The 14,806-nt window shown below is 36.5% G+C and overlaps 1 protein-coding gene across 2 annotated transcripts in view; it reads right to left on the reverse strand.

The window, feature by feature from the left end:
• Positions 1-608: 608 nt before the first annotated feature.
• MBTPS2 (membrane bound transcription factor peptidase, site 2) overlaps positions 609-14,806 on the reverse strand; it is a 36,491-nt gene continuing 22,293 nt past the window's right edge. For both annotated transcript variants that reach the window (XM_027868315.1, XM_027868323.1), the window contains exons 8-11: positions 11,913-12,007; positions 8,833-9,028; positions 2,390-2,465; positions 609-909 (exon numbers count right to left, since the gene is read on the reverse strand). In XM_027868315.1, coding sequence (XP_027724116.1) covers positions 687-909; positions 2,390-2,465; positions 8,833-9,028; positions 11,913-12,007 — 590 coding nt within the window. In that variant the 3' untranslated portion in view covers positions 609-686. The remainder of the gene's footprint in view (positions 910-2,389; positions 2,466-8,832; positions 9,029-11,912; positions 12,008-14,806) is intronic.

The raw sequence follows: 14,806 nt of genomic DNA on the forward strand, positions 1-14,806 counted from the left end.
AACTTATAGTCTTAGCATACTGCGTAGATCTTGTCTAGGGTCACAAAGCCAGTTATATGGTAGATTCAGGATTCGCACCCAAGTCTTCTTGACTCAGAGGCTAGACCTTTCTCTATTACCCAAGTTTCCTCCTGTGACAAATAATCTAGCACTAAATTAAAAACATTGCAGACCAAAGATGTTTTGATTCAGTTGTGACGGGCCAGCCTAGGAAATTCTTACCCTTTCAGTGTGGCCACAGAATATCTCTTGCTTCCTTCAAAACCTAATATAAGTTCACCTCTTCACCTCTATTCATTCCCTTATCCCAAGGTAACATACCGCTTAGATATGATGACAAATATTTTTTTTTTTACAGATGAACTTATAAAGTCCAAATTAATGTACAAAAGTTGTCACAAACAGACTGAAATCCTTTGAGGTCAGAGATCAGGTCTTTCTTATTTCTTTTATCAGTGGGGTAACAAAAGGTATTGTGAAGAATACCTAGTACAGACCTTTAGATTTAGTAGGATCTCATTAAATGGTGCTGATTAAGAGAGTTTTAAGGAAGTTATTTATATTTCAAACCAAGCAAAGTTTTTTTTAATCAGCAACAAATGTTACGGTTTTTTTTTTTGGCACATTGTAACAACTCACAGATTTTGTCAAATGACTCCAGATACATACATACATATATATATGTATTATCGGGCTGTCACCATCCAGAGTCCCAGGGCCACATTGGCAGCCAAAAGTGTACTACCAGCAAGCAAGATTAAAAATCCTAGCAAATCTCTATTTTGCTTGTCTATGATCAGTGAACTAAGGGTAGCTTCAAGAAAAGAGTTTAACATCCACTGTCCATCTAAAGCAAAGCAGGGTACAGCATTGATGACAGCCAGTGCTCCTGAGAGTGAAATCAGGTATCTGATTATATGTAGTTAAGCAGAATAAACAGTAAAGGGATGAACAATGTGTATACCATTGAAAACCATACTTGAACAATTGAGAGAAAAATTTCAACACACTGACATGTAAGACTACAGTGGTCTTTCCCATTTAAAAGTGAAATCACTCTTTTCCTAAGCTTTTGCAATACAGAAGAGGCTATGCCTTTTTGACAATCAAATGAACATATTTTTAGGCCCAATTAGCTTAAAGACATAGCTAATGAAAGAAGACAACTTACATCTTCCTTTAGCATCAGCCTGTATAATTCTGACTATAATGATACAAAAAGGAAAATAGTCGGGGAGGGAGAAGAAGTGGAAAATAATTACTTTTTGACCTTGTGTAGGTTATATGATGGGACAAATGAAAGTTTTTGTTTCTTGAACATTAGTCAACGTAACTTCTTAGAGGCAGGGTGTAGAGGGATAATTCTCTCCTAAGACAATAGCAGCCATACAAATAAAGATTACAGGATATATGGCATAGTCTTTTTGGTATCTTTTGAATTAACTACTTATATAGCCTTTTTCCTTTTCTTTTTCTGTTAAACCTTTAAAGTAAGAAACACAGGAAAGTAGAAAACCAATACAAACAAATGTGTTCAAAATATATGTTCTACTTAACCATCTAGTTTATTGAAACCTGGTTATCGCATTCATTTCTGTTCCCTCCTCCCCCCACCCCAGTCTTTCACATATAAAGAAGACACTATTGATATGCCATGTGATTGGACTGAGTGCAGTGACAACAGATCGATGCTATTCCACTTATTTTTCTCTACAGCTCTTCTTTAGCCGCATGCTCCCCCTTAATGGCACAGATTAGACAAATAGCTAACTGTGTTTGCAAATAGTCTGCAGCCATGATAAAAAGGCAACCAAATGAACTGGCCCAAATGGGGGCACAAAGCATACCTCTGCCTTCATTAACAACTCAGATGCTTTACCCGTCTGCGATAACCAGCTGTAAGCCAAATAAATAGGAAGGTTTCAGATTCACCCATCCGACTCTAATGTGGCTTCTATATATTCCCCAGAATATTTTATCTTTTATTTTTCTCCCTAGAAATCTTGTTCCCTGTCTTCTATTCAAGCACACTTTTAATGCCTATCCAGTTTTAAAATGACTTCTTTCGGCATAGAGATTCCTGTCAGGTCTTCATCTATTTTATGGATAAAAACTTATATTTATGTAGCATTTAAACACACATGATCTCAGTTGATCCTTGTGAGAAAGGCCAGTATTACTCGGCCCACTTTACATAGAAGAAAACAGGTTCATAAAAGTTATGTGACTTGCCTTATGACACAGGTTGTAAGTGATACAATTGGGACTCAAATTCAGAGGGTTATTGGACCTATGCCCTGCTGCCTAATTACTCTGTGTTCAGACCCTAAGCAACACACTTTTCATACAAACCTTTTGTATAAAGTTACTTATGCACTTGAAAGGATACTTGAAAAATGTCTCTATTACCACAGGTAGATCAATGCTTAGAAAGTTGAACCGTGGGATGAAACTGCTGAGGCTCACTAAAAAAAAAAAAAAGTGGTGATTACAAATATTATTAATGAGTCAACAAACAGCATATATTTAATGATATATGCATTTATCCAAAGTTGATTAGGCTTCTTCAACCTCCCAATCAGAGATTGGGCAAAAATATAATACCAAAGGAAGTTCATCCTCAAATTTACCTAGGAAGGTTAGGTGCTTCAAGAGAAATAGAAAAAAAGGAAAGAATCCCACTGTTTCTTGGGGTGCTGCTTTGGGTTAATATATAGTAATAGAACACAGAGTGTAATTCCAAACATACACTCCTATCTATTTAAGGTGAGAAATGGGGTAAAGCTGAGTGTATCCTGAATGTGTTAAAAAAAAAAATATACCAGAAACCAGACACCAAAAATGAGTGTTATCCCCTTTACAACGGCCACATCTTGTCTTTAGCTTTCCACAACAGGCCCAGATCATTCTGAGACTTAGCTCTCAATACTATTTTTAAAGGACCATGCTATTCTTATATATTCATACTCCCTTACCTGCCCTGGCTTCCATTTTCTGTATACATCTTTAAAAAAATGTAACCCAATTCAGCAAATATTTTTTAAGCATGGTCAAGGTCTTGTGTTAGGTGCCAGAGACACAAAGACAAAACTAAAAATCTCTGCCTTCAAAGAGTTTATATTATACTGGGAGGGAGATAAAACACTTATGTAGACAAAGTAATTTCAGGAGGGAGATGGGCTTTGGGTAGATATTCAGTTGTTTCAGTCATGTCCAATTCTTTATGATCCCATTTGGGGTTTTCTTGGTAAAGATACTGGAATGCTTTGCTATTTCCTTCTCCAGCTCATTTTACAGATGAAGAAATTGAGGCAAATGGGGTTAGGTGACTTGCTCAGGGTCACACAGCTAGTGTCTGAGGCCAGGTTTGAACTCTGGAAGATGAGTCTTCCTGACTTCAGGCCTGGCACTCTACCCACGGTGGCACCTAGCTGCCCCATTGAGTAGAAAGCATCAGTTAAGTTGATTAAAGAGTTAAGCTTGAAGAAATGTAGGAATTCTAAGAGGAAATGATGAGAAGGAAATACATTTCCAGAGTGTGGGAACAGAGATGGTAGATGACATGTTGATAGTTGGTCTAGAATAACAACATGGAGTGAGTGAAGGGGAATAATATGAAATGTCTATAAAAGCAGGAACCAGCCTGTGAAGGCCTTTAAATGCTAGGCTGAGGAGTTTGTATTTGATCCTAGATACAATAAATAGCCACTGAAGATTTTGAGCAGGGAACTGACATGGTCAGACAGGTGTCTTAGAAGTATTTATTTGGGTGCTACGTGAAAGGAGGATTAGAGAGGGGGAGAGAATGTAAGTAGGGAGATCCATTAGAAGGTTATAGCATAGAACCAGGAGAACACGTACATAGTAACAGCAATATTGTGAAGATGATCAACTATGAAAGACTCAGCTACTCTGATCAAGTCAATGATCCAAGACAATTCCAAAGGACTCATGATGAAAAATGTTATTCATTTTCAGAGAAAGAACTGATGAATTCTGAATGCAGATTGAAGCATACTTTTTTACTTTACTTTTTTTTTGTGTGTTTTTTTTTGTCTGTTTTCTTTTGTAACATGGCCAATATGGAAATGTTTTGCATGACTTCACACATATAACTGATGTCAAATTGCTTGTCTTTTCAAGGAAGGGAGAGAGAGAGAATTTGGAACTCAATTTTTAAAAATAAATGTAAAAAATTTTTCTACATGTAATTGGAAAATATTTAATGACATAAATACAATTTTCTTTAAAAAAAGGCTACAGTATAGTCCAGGTGTAAGGCAATGGGTGGTGTATGAGTAGAGAGAAGGAGATATATATACACAAGATGTTATACAAATGACAAATTTGCCAAGTGATTGACTCTCTGGGGAAAGGGAGAGTGAGAAGTTAAAATGACACTCAAGTTGTGAACCTGAGGAAAGGAAAAACAGTAGTGCCCTGAAGAGTAATAGGAAAATTTGATCAAGGGGCGGGTTTGGAATAAAGATAATGTCATGAAATGGATAATGTAGATTACAATGGGTCTGGGTTTGGCTCATCCTTAGTGACTCACTTTATTCCACAGAAGAAATGAGAAGGAAGGAGAGGCAGGACTCTTTCTTCCTCACTGGTCTTTGCCCAGAGGGCCTTATTTAAGACAGTCATGAGGTAATCCAGGGGGCAGATGTTTTGGAGTATGTGCATGTGGAATTTTTTCAATTTCCAATGTCACACAGCTGCGGCTGTGGCTTCCTGAGTAATAGGTTATACTTGCCCTAAAGGGCCAATGCACAACATTGGGGTGAGGAGTTGGAGCCTGAATAGTTGATGAAGGAGTTGGTTGTGTTAGAGACAAGTCCAATGATTGCTCATCTTAAGAAGAGTGGGATGAGACCCCTCTCCTTACATTCCAAGGTGTCAAGTCATGAGCCCTACCATGGAGACCACTATGAAATAGAGAAAATTGGAGGAAGGATGGCTTTCAAGGAAATATAATGAATCACAAAATTAAATGTCAGAGTTGGAACAGGCTTCAGTGACCATCTAGTCCAACTTACATTTGAAAAGGAATTCTCCCTGAAACAATCTGGGTCATCCAACCTTTGTTTTAAGACTTCCAAAGCCTTTGACCCAGCAATAGCACTTCTAGGGCTGTATTTCAAAGAGATCATACAAATGGAAAAAGGACCCACATGTACAAAAATATTTATAGCAGCTCTTTCTGTGGTGGCAAAGAATTGGAAATTGAGGAAATGTCCATCAATTGGGGAATGGTTGAACAAGTTGGGGTGTATGAATGTCATGGAATACTATCGTGCTATAAGAAATGGTGAGCAGGCAGACTTCAGAAAAACCTGGAAAGGCTTGTATGGACTGATGCTGAGTGAAGTGAGCAGAACCAGGAGAACATTGTACATAGTAACAGTCATGCTATGCAATGACTAACATTAATAGACTTAGCCCTTCTTAGCAATGCAAGGATCTAAGACATCTCCAAAGGTCTCATGATAGAAAATGCTATCCACATGCAAAGAACGAACTGTGGAGTTTGAATGCAGATCAAAGCATACTATTTGCTATTTTTTTTCCTTCTATTTTGTTTTGTTTCCTCTTTCTGATGGTTCCTCCTATTGGTTTTAATTCTTCCTTACAACATCACCAATGTAAAAATATCTTTAACAGGAATGTATATGTATAGCCTATATCACATTGTAAGCTGTCTTGGGGAGGGAGGGGGAGAAAATTTAAAACTCAAAAGCTCATGGAAGTGATTGTTGATAAATCAAAATAAATAAATTTAAAAAAAAAAAGGCTTCCAAAGACAGGGAACCTGCTAATAAAGAAGTCCTTCCACTTCAAGGCAACTTGAATTGTTAGGAAATGTTTTTCCTCAAACCTTTGTACCTTTGCAACTTCCATGTATTATTCCTGATTCTCCCACTGGAGTCAAACAGAATAAGTGTAATCATTCTTTCATATAACAACCCTCCAAATGCTTGAAGATAGCTATCATACCTCATCAATGTCATATCTTCTTCAGGCTAAATCTCCCTAGTTCCTTCAACTAATACTCATTTTATGAACTCAGACCCAATACCATCCTGCTTGGCCTCCTCTGAACATTTTAGCTAAGTAATATCTTTCTTAAACTGTGGTGTCCCAAACTGAAAACGGTACTCCAGATGAAGTCTGACGTGGACAGAGTATGGAGCGATTATCACCTTTTCTGGGAGCTGTAACTCTCTTAATACAGCCCCAAACTTTATTAGCTTTCTTGGCTGTCACATTGCAATGCTGACTGACTCATCATGAACTTCTTGCTCACTGAAACCACCAGATACTATTCAAACTTCTATCAAAAAATGCCTCCCCGATTTATACTTTATGAAGTTGATTTTTTTGACCCAAATATAAGATTCAGTAAGATCCCTATTGAATTACATGTATTTGATTCATCCAATGTTCTAAGCCTACTATGATCTTTTTGGATACTGTCTCATTTCGTTAGCTACCCCTCTAGCTCTGGATCATTTTGAGTTCCATTTTGGACATGCTCAGTTTAAGATGCTTCCAAAGAGACATATCCAACAACAGTTGGTGATACAGAAGTGGGGTTCAGAAGAGAGATCAGGGTTAGGCATAGAGATTTGGGAATCATCTGCATAGAACTAGTAATTCAGCTGATGAGAGCTGGTGAGATTACCAAAAAGGTAGAAAGCCACGAGAAATGAGCTTAGGAAGGAGTCATGAGGTACCCCATGCTTAATGGATAGGATGAGCCAGCAAAGGAGACTGAGAAGTTGTAGTTATCAAGGAATATTATCAAGAAAAGGCAGTATCACAGAATATAAGGGAGGAGAGTATGCGTAAGAGGAGAAGAATGTCCAAAAGCTGCAGAGAAGCTGAGTAGAATGAAGTCTTAGAAGAAGATACACTGGATTCAGCAGTTAAGAAATCACTGGCAATCTTGGAGAGAATTTTTATTGAGTGGTGGGGTTGGAATGCAGACTGAAATGAGTTAAGAACCCTACTACTAAATTAATCTTCTTAAAACAAAGCTCTGAAACCATCTATAATTTCTGATCCAACTAGTGCCACTGGGGCTTCCTCAAGGATGTCAAAGACAGAGCCAAAAGTCTGACATATGCCACTCTTTTTGGTTCTAAAGAACTGGAAACAAGGTAGATGATCTTTGGGGAAAGGCTAAAAAAATAAACCAAACTACTCAAAACTACGGTATCTGAACGTTAGTGAATATTATTGTGTAGTAAAATGATGAATATGAGGAATTCAAAGAAATATGGAAAAATAATAGAGAAAATGCTACAGAGTGAAAAAAAGCAGAATCAAAAGAACACTATATAAGATTACAATAACCTAAATAAAAAGATCACTATCAAAAAGCAGGACTAAGTAATTAGAAAACCAATAACAGAGAAGAGAAAATGAAAAATGTCACTTTCCCCACAGCAGACAGACAGGAGACTACCAAGTCAGAACATTACATACAAATGGAGTCATTATAACTGGTTTCTTTGCTGATTTTTCTATGGCTCAAGGGAGGGGTTGATCTGGATAGGGAGAGACTTTTATTCCACAAACTACTGTGAGGTAAGGACAAATGACACTGATAGAACATACTTATTAAATAAACAAACCACAGCTCTGATCATGACACATTAGAGGGATGGATGCAAGAAAAAGTAGGTCTGCCTTTGGGCTTTTCTAAGGGTATTTAAAGCTGGAAGTTACCAAAGAATTTTCTTAGAAATAGTGGAAAAAGAAATAGATTCAGAATCAAAAGACCCTGATTCAAATCCTGGCTCTGTCACTTCTAATGTGACCTTGAATAAGTCACTTAACTCTTTGAGTCTCATTTTCGTCATCTATAAAATATGGTGTTGGACTAGGCTACGTCAAAGATCCTTCTAGTTCTACAGCTATGATCCTATGTGCTGCTATGTGTGAGAAGTAAGAAAAAGGAGACAAGTCTAAATTTACATCTTTAAATCCAAATTGTTTGCCGAGTTCCCTGTATATACACAGGGGTCTCTTTGTACAGCTCTCCCTTTTCCTCCACCTCAGAATGGTTTTCCTTTGTGTCTTCAGAATTTCTTTCTTAGAAGTTTTCCTTCCTCAGTAGAGGATGCCCTAGCTTCTATCTTCACGACTTTGCAAAATCTCTCCTCTATGCTAGTAATGCAATCCTTCCACACCTCTGCCTCTTAAAATCCCCTTTAAAGTTGAGCTCAAACTCTATAAGGCCTATCCTGAAAGCACTGCAGCTAGTGCTTCCCTTCCAAAATTCCCTAGTATTAATTTAGTATAAATTTCTTCTGAGACATATTGTTTCATATCTTACAATAAGAGACATGTTGTCTCCCCCAATAGAATGCAAGCTCCATGAATAGGGACCGTTTGACTTTTGTCTACTGACAGTGTCACCCTGGTCCACGTACTAGTTCCTTAAGTGGCTCTCAGAAGTACTGGGGGAGCTAGATGAGCTGGTGGCTATCCCACACTGACACCTAACACAAAAGACTCAATATTTGAAGTGGACATATAGGAGAGCTACAGCTGGTGGGAAAAGAAAGATCTTACGCCCCTCTTCACTATTATATATCATTCAGGGATTCAGAGAAGAATGGCCAGGCAAGCATTCTAAGAACACTTCTGGTTTGCTCACCTAGATTTAATTTGGCTTGCTTTGAGCACATTCTCAGAGCAGCCTCTGGGGGAAAAAAAAACAAAACACAAAACTGTTTACTTTAGAACAGAATCAGTACAAAAAATTTTCCAAGTGTATTTGGTATTTCAGGTATTCTCCAAGATCCTAACAGAATTACTAACCTGTGTACTGAAGGTGCAGCGGATGTCCTACAAACAGCATATCAATCTGAGGTGAGTGTTTCACTCTAATTAATCGAGTTTGATTTTCCAAAGACGGTATTACACATAAACTTGAAATAAAGTCCTTTTGACAATCTGCATTACTTCTACACACTTGATTAGCTTCAATTGTTTTCCGGGCTGGCAGACAAGCATACTAGAAATACATTTTTAATTAGTCATAAAATCAAACACATTAGATCATAGGTATGAGTCATAACCATGCCAATTATGTCTCCTTATAAAAACAAAAGTGATTTATTTTCAGGAAAAATGTAGCAAGTTAAATTCTCTCATACAAGATGATACAGCACATCTCTTATTTTGATTCTTTTAAGTTTTTTTTGAGCCATGGACCCCTTTGTATTCTGGTAAAGCCACGGACCCTTTTCTTAGAATAACTTTAAAAAATTCACAATTGAAGGAATACATTTCAATAAAAGGTTAATGAAAATAAAGATGTAATTTTTTGTTCCCATCCAAGTTCACAGACCACCTGATACCTCTCTATTGACTCCTTGCGGGCCTGTGGACTTCCAGGTTAAGAATTCCTGCTTTTAAAGAATTGTGATTTCATAGATCTGGGTACTTTTTCAGGTTTTTTTATTCTGTGTCTTTCATAGAGGTACTACCCCACACATGGGAAGTCTTCTTCAGGTTCTTTAGTACATTGAAGATATTATTGTATCACTTAAGCTATCTTTCATTTTTCATATCTGAGCAATTCACCTTGTTTTGGTGGTGATATTTACACATTTAATAACACCTTTTACACCCTAACTGAAGCCTAAAGGCTTCAGATGCTATAAGAGAAACATTTCATATAAATAGAATGCTACCATCATTCATCTAATTATGAGGACGCTCCTTATTTAAGACAGCACCACAACGAGCAAGTACATTTTCCCTCTTGGTATCAGTTCACCTATCTGTCAAATGAGGAAATTAAACAAAGGGGTTGCAGCTCTGAAGTTCTGACTTGAGAGGGCAAGAAGTTTGGCCTTAGTAGAAATTATTCCAGTAAAATAAAGGAGTACTTAATGCAGGTATGTCTTCCTCTAATTGCTACTGAATCAATGACACTGAGAGGTAAGAAAGAGATTATGGAAATGCAGGAAACTAAATCCCTAAAAAAAAGAAAAGAAAGTTCTTTTTTTCCACTAAAATCCTCATCTGATGCCTTATTATGGTATGATGGTAACCTTGGGTAAACAAAGGGGATGTGCCAGGAAGCACAAGTGAAGCCTTACCAAGTTGGAAAGACTTTGATTGTGGATTTAGCAGAGAACACCATGTCTGTCAAATGAGTACTGGCTTAGTTAAGTTCTGAGATTTATCACCAGAAGGTGATCAAAGTTTTCAGCCACAACAATTCAGAAAGAGTAGGTACTAAAAAACAAAAAACAAACAAAAAAAAAAGAGTAGGTACTAAATCATGCTGTATTTTGCATCAATGGAGGTGATGGAAGCTTGGACCCTTGTCATTCCTTACCTTTCTAATCTTATCTTATACTGCATATTACATTTTACGCAGGAATATATTTTTACAAACATGGGGCCAGGGAACTGGAAGAACTTGCTAATTTCTGACTACCATCAGTCAGTCTGCTGTCTTTTGGTACACTAGTTATCCAGAGTCCCCAGGACCATACCCTAGTTTTAGACCTGGTTGGCTTATTTATTCAGGTCTTCTAAGGCAGTGGTATCAAACTCAAATAGAAATGGGTCATTAAACTGTACATATGAACCCATCTGGGCTATATATTAACTTAGAAAATCATATATTAACATTATTATGTTTTGCTGTATTTTAAATTTATTTTGTCAAATAATCACATTTTAATCTGGTTCCAGCCCACTTGAGAGTGTTGCCTCAAGACACCTCTGCTCTGAGGCACTGGGATCTGTTAACATTAAAGCCTCAGATGAGGCTTCAGATGCGCTGAACCTCAAAATTAAAATCTGCTTAAAAGCAATGAATAAGGACTTTAAGTCATCAATAGTGATTTTAAGAAAAAAAAACTGCTTCTAAACAACAGAAGTTAAATGAATATAATGAGGTTAGTGAGTCTAAACTACTTTGCCAAATTTTAACACTGATTTGAACCTTTGCATGTTGAGGTTTGTGAGCTCCCCTAATAGAACACTTTCACCTGCTGAAACTGCCCAGCCAAACTATTTCAGTATTTCAAAGGGATTCAGATTTCAAATAGGAGATGGATTAGATGACTTCCGAGGTCCCTTACTGCTCTAATTTTCTGTGATTTTGATGCTTTTGAAGATTCATTTTGTCTCTGACACACAAAAAAAAAGTCAAATGTGAAAATGTTGGGATTTGTTGTTAAAATATGGTATAATGGAAAGAGTGTTGGATTTCTGACTAAATATTAGATGACAAAAATGGAAGTAATAGTAATAAAAATTCTATTTTAATTCCCTGTATTCATTTTTATCCTTCAAACACTCCCAAAGATCCATGATTTCACCTGGGTGGATATTTCCTCCATCAATGCAGATCACAACCCCTCCTCAGCAGATGGTTTCATAAGATGTTGTGGCCAAAAAACAAAAATCATTACTGGTAGTCAGACAGCCTTCTAGTGAGGAACCTCTTTAAATTTAAGCAGGCTGGTCCTTGGATACTCTATCATCATACTTGAACTTGCATCCTTTTTTAGCTTTCTGGGTCTGGCCAAAGTTTGAGTTCCAATGACAAATTTTCTAGGAGTTGGTACACCTGCCTCCTTTAATAAGGCATTAGGATATTATTTTTCTGAAGGCAATATATACATTATATATAATATGTATATATGTATATGTGTATATATATATATATGTGTGTGTGTGTGTGTGTGTGTGTGTGTGTGTGTGTGTGTATATATATATATATATATATATATATATAAGCAATTATACCTTTCATTAGTTTTTCCGTTGTTACAGTCATTATTTTAGGCCTTTTCTAATACTTGGCTCAGGTTGTATTTTTCCTCATTCTGTTTTTGATAGATATTTATCAGTCCACTAAAAGAGTTACTTACCAAATGAGTGTCCACATTATTACTGTAGGAAAAGCAGACATCTGTGAGGCTGTTGTTGCTACAGCATTCAACTGTCCCATCGAGCCTTTTGTATACTAGACAGAGATATAATCAGTTATATGAAAAACACATTTAATAAAGTTATTTGTCTTCAAGGTAGAAAAGTGAAAAGGTTTAGAAGTGAAAAAAACTGAATGACTTCTAGAGTGCTATGTCATAATTTATATTTTCGCTTAATGGTTTTTTACAATCTGATTTTAATAGTTTCTTAATATTTTGAGGCACATATCCACTTTTCTAATTGGTAAACAGGACTGATACTTAGGGTTTGGTTTATTTGTAGAAATTTAATTACACTCTAAAGTCTCAGCATATTTTCCTAAATCACTCCCAATGAATTAACTAACAAGTCTTTACTGAATACCTACGGGCCCAGTATATAGTAGGTCCAACAGGCCTTGGACTTCATTCATCCAAGTTTACCCCCGGAAGGCCTACATTGCTGCTAAATTCAGAACAGAGAAGAAGACAATGTCTAGAACCCAACTAGCACTACAGACATTATTACAAGCCTCAAGAAGTATATTAGACTTGTTATGCTTGGCCCTAAAGTGAACTAGGGGACAAAAGGTAGAAGCTGCAAAGATGCAGATTTAGGCTTTATATCAGGAAAAACTTCTAACGGTATAGTCCAAAAGTAGAAAAAGCTGCCCTAGCAAGCTGTGGGGCCCCTTAACTAGAGGTCTTTAAGCAAAGGTTGGATGACCAGTTGTCAGATCTGTTGGAGAGAGGATTCTTTCTTGGTCAGGTACAGTTTGGACTAAATGGGTTCTAAAGTCTCTTGCAATTCTTAGATCCTGTGATGTTGGCCACCATAAATCCACTCACCTTGGGAACTTTCTCAAAGGGGCCTACTGTGACCAAACTGGACTGTCTGCTGCTATTTATGTAGAAGGTCTTTGTCGCCATTTTTAGAATGAAGTGCTGATGGGGAGACTGTTTATGTCCATGGATTTTTTTTTTTCAAATGTTCTTTGGTAGAATACAAGTAGACATCACTTCCATTTGGGGCAGGATAAAGAAGCTAGCTTGCTGGTCCACATGGGGAAAAGGCTGATTTCACTTCATCATTCCTGGTCTTCTTCACTGACTTTAAATGTTTAAAATTTCAAATGTATTAGACATAAAGGACAAATTAGAATTTCTGATTTAACTAAAAATTAATATACTCAGACAGTTAAGACTATATTTCAAGAAGAAAATTATATCTTTTATATGTATAATTCTTAGATTGTGGTACAGCTTTAATATCAGCCTAAAATCTTATATAATTCAAGACTTTCTTTAATATCATCAACAAATGCTTTACTTCAACAATCCTTAGCATTGCATGAAAATTTTGAGCTCTCCAGTGTGCTCAGCTAGGATACTTACAATCTCTATAACCTTTGATCTTAGTTTTTTCATCAAAAAAATGAGATTGTTTGAAGATGACTCTGAAGGTCCTTTCCAGCTCTTTTATTTACATGTGTTAGATGTTAATAAATGATATCCAAATATACATATATAAAAGAGCTAGAAAATATTATGTATGCTATACTAGTAAATGTGATTATATAAAATGACTACAAGGAACCTTCAAAATCATCTGATTCAACCACTTCAATTAATAATGAAGAATCTGAGGTCCAAGGTTGCAGAGGTTTCAAGTGTAAGAGTTGGGCTGAGTAGAGGAATTAAAATTTTCATGCCAAGAAATGCTTACATAAAACACCTGTTAATGATACTGAAGAAAGTCTTGGATCGAAAACCTATTGGAGTTTTACACTGATAGGAAGTCTAAGCCCAGCACTTACAAAAACAGCTTTATTCTTGAACATGTAGTCTTATTAATCTGAATTAATAATATTTTAATCAAACCAGAAATGTAAATGATCTAAGACTTAGTCCGTTTGATCTTGTCGAAATGTACACATGCAGGTATGCTTGTACATGTGTGCACAGACTCACACAAACGCACTTTAAATAGACCATTTTGGGAAGACATTTTTTCAGCCTTCCCTATCTATACAAGTTAGCTATTTGTCAATAATGAAAACAAGGTACAAAATACAGGTAATTATTGGGATAATTTAGGTAAATCATGTTCAAATTTTCAAAGTATGCCGATAGTTGCTTTAAATTTCCACTTTGTTTTGGTTGTTAAGATATGGTTATTTTTTTATTAATGGCTAGAAAAATAAGTATTTGAGAATGCTTAAAATACTGTTAGGACCCACGATTTTATTGTTGTGGGTTGTTATGGATAAAAAAAAAAGAAAAAAGAATGAGTGTCCAACCTGCTGGCCACCAAACTCTGTGAACCGAATGAGTCTGGCTCTCAGACAAAAGGCGTAGAGACCATCCCAGGACTGGACTCAGGGCCTTTCCAGCTTGAGAGGGCCTGCCAGAATGTGTACCATGCTAGAATAATCTTTAAAAACTTTTACACTAAAATGAAATAAAGCATTTGAGTAGGACTTTAATGGAAGTTGAAGATGTTTACTTACTTGAAATTCTTACTGCAAACTCCTAAGCATCTACTGGCATAGACATCTCTAGTATATACCATGCTTACAATTACTTGTCTTATTTTATCTACCACTCAATTATCAAATGCCAATCGATTTTCAATAATTTACTAAGTATTTATTATTTTCTAGACTCTGTGCTAGGTGCTGAGGATACAAAGAAAAAATGAAATGGTCTACGCTCTCCAGGAACATACATTCTACTGAGGGAGACAGCTTGTACAAATATGTGTATACACAAGAAATAGCAGTTTGTTTAGGAAGAAAGGGAACTTATAGTTGGGGATGATCAAGAAAGGCTTCATGTAGAAGGTAATGCTTGAA

The sequence above is a fragment of the Vombatus ursinus genome, unplaced genomic scaffold (assembly GCF_900497805.2).
Source record: "Vombatus ursinus unplaced genomic scaffold, bare-nosed wombat genome assembly UNPS02001419.1, whole genome shotgun sequence".
Lineage (NCBI taxonomy): Eukaryota > Metazoa > Chordata > Mammalia > Diprotodontia > Vombatidae > Vombatus > Vombatus ursinus.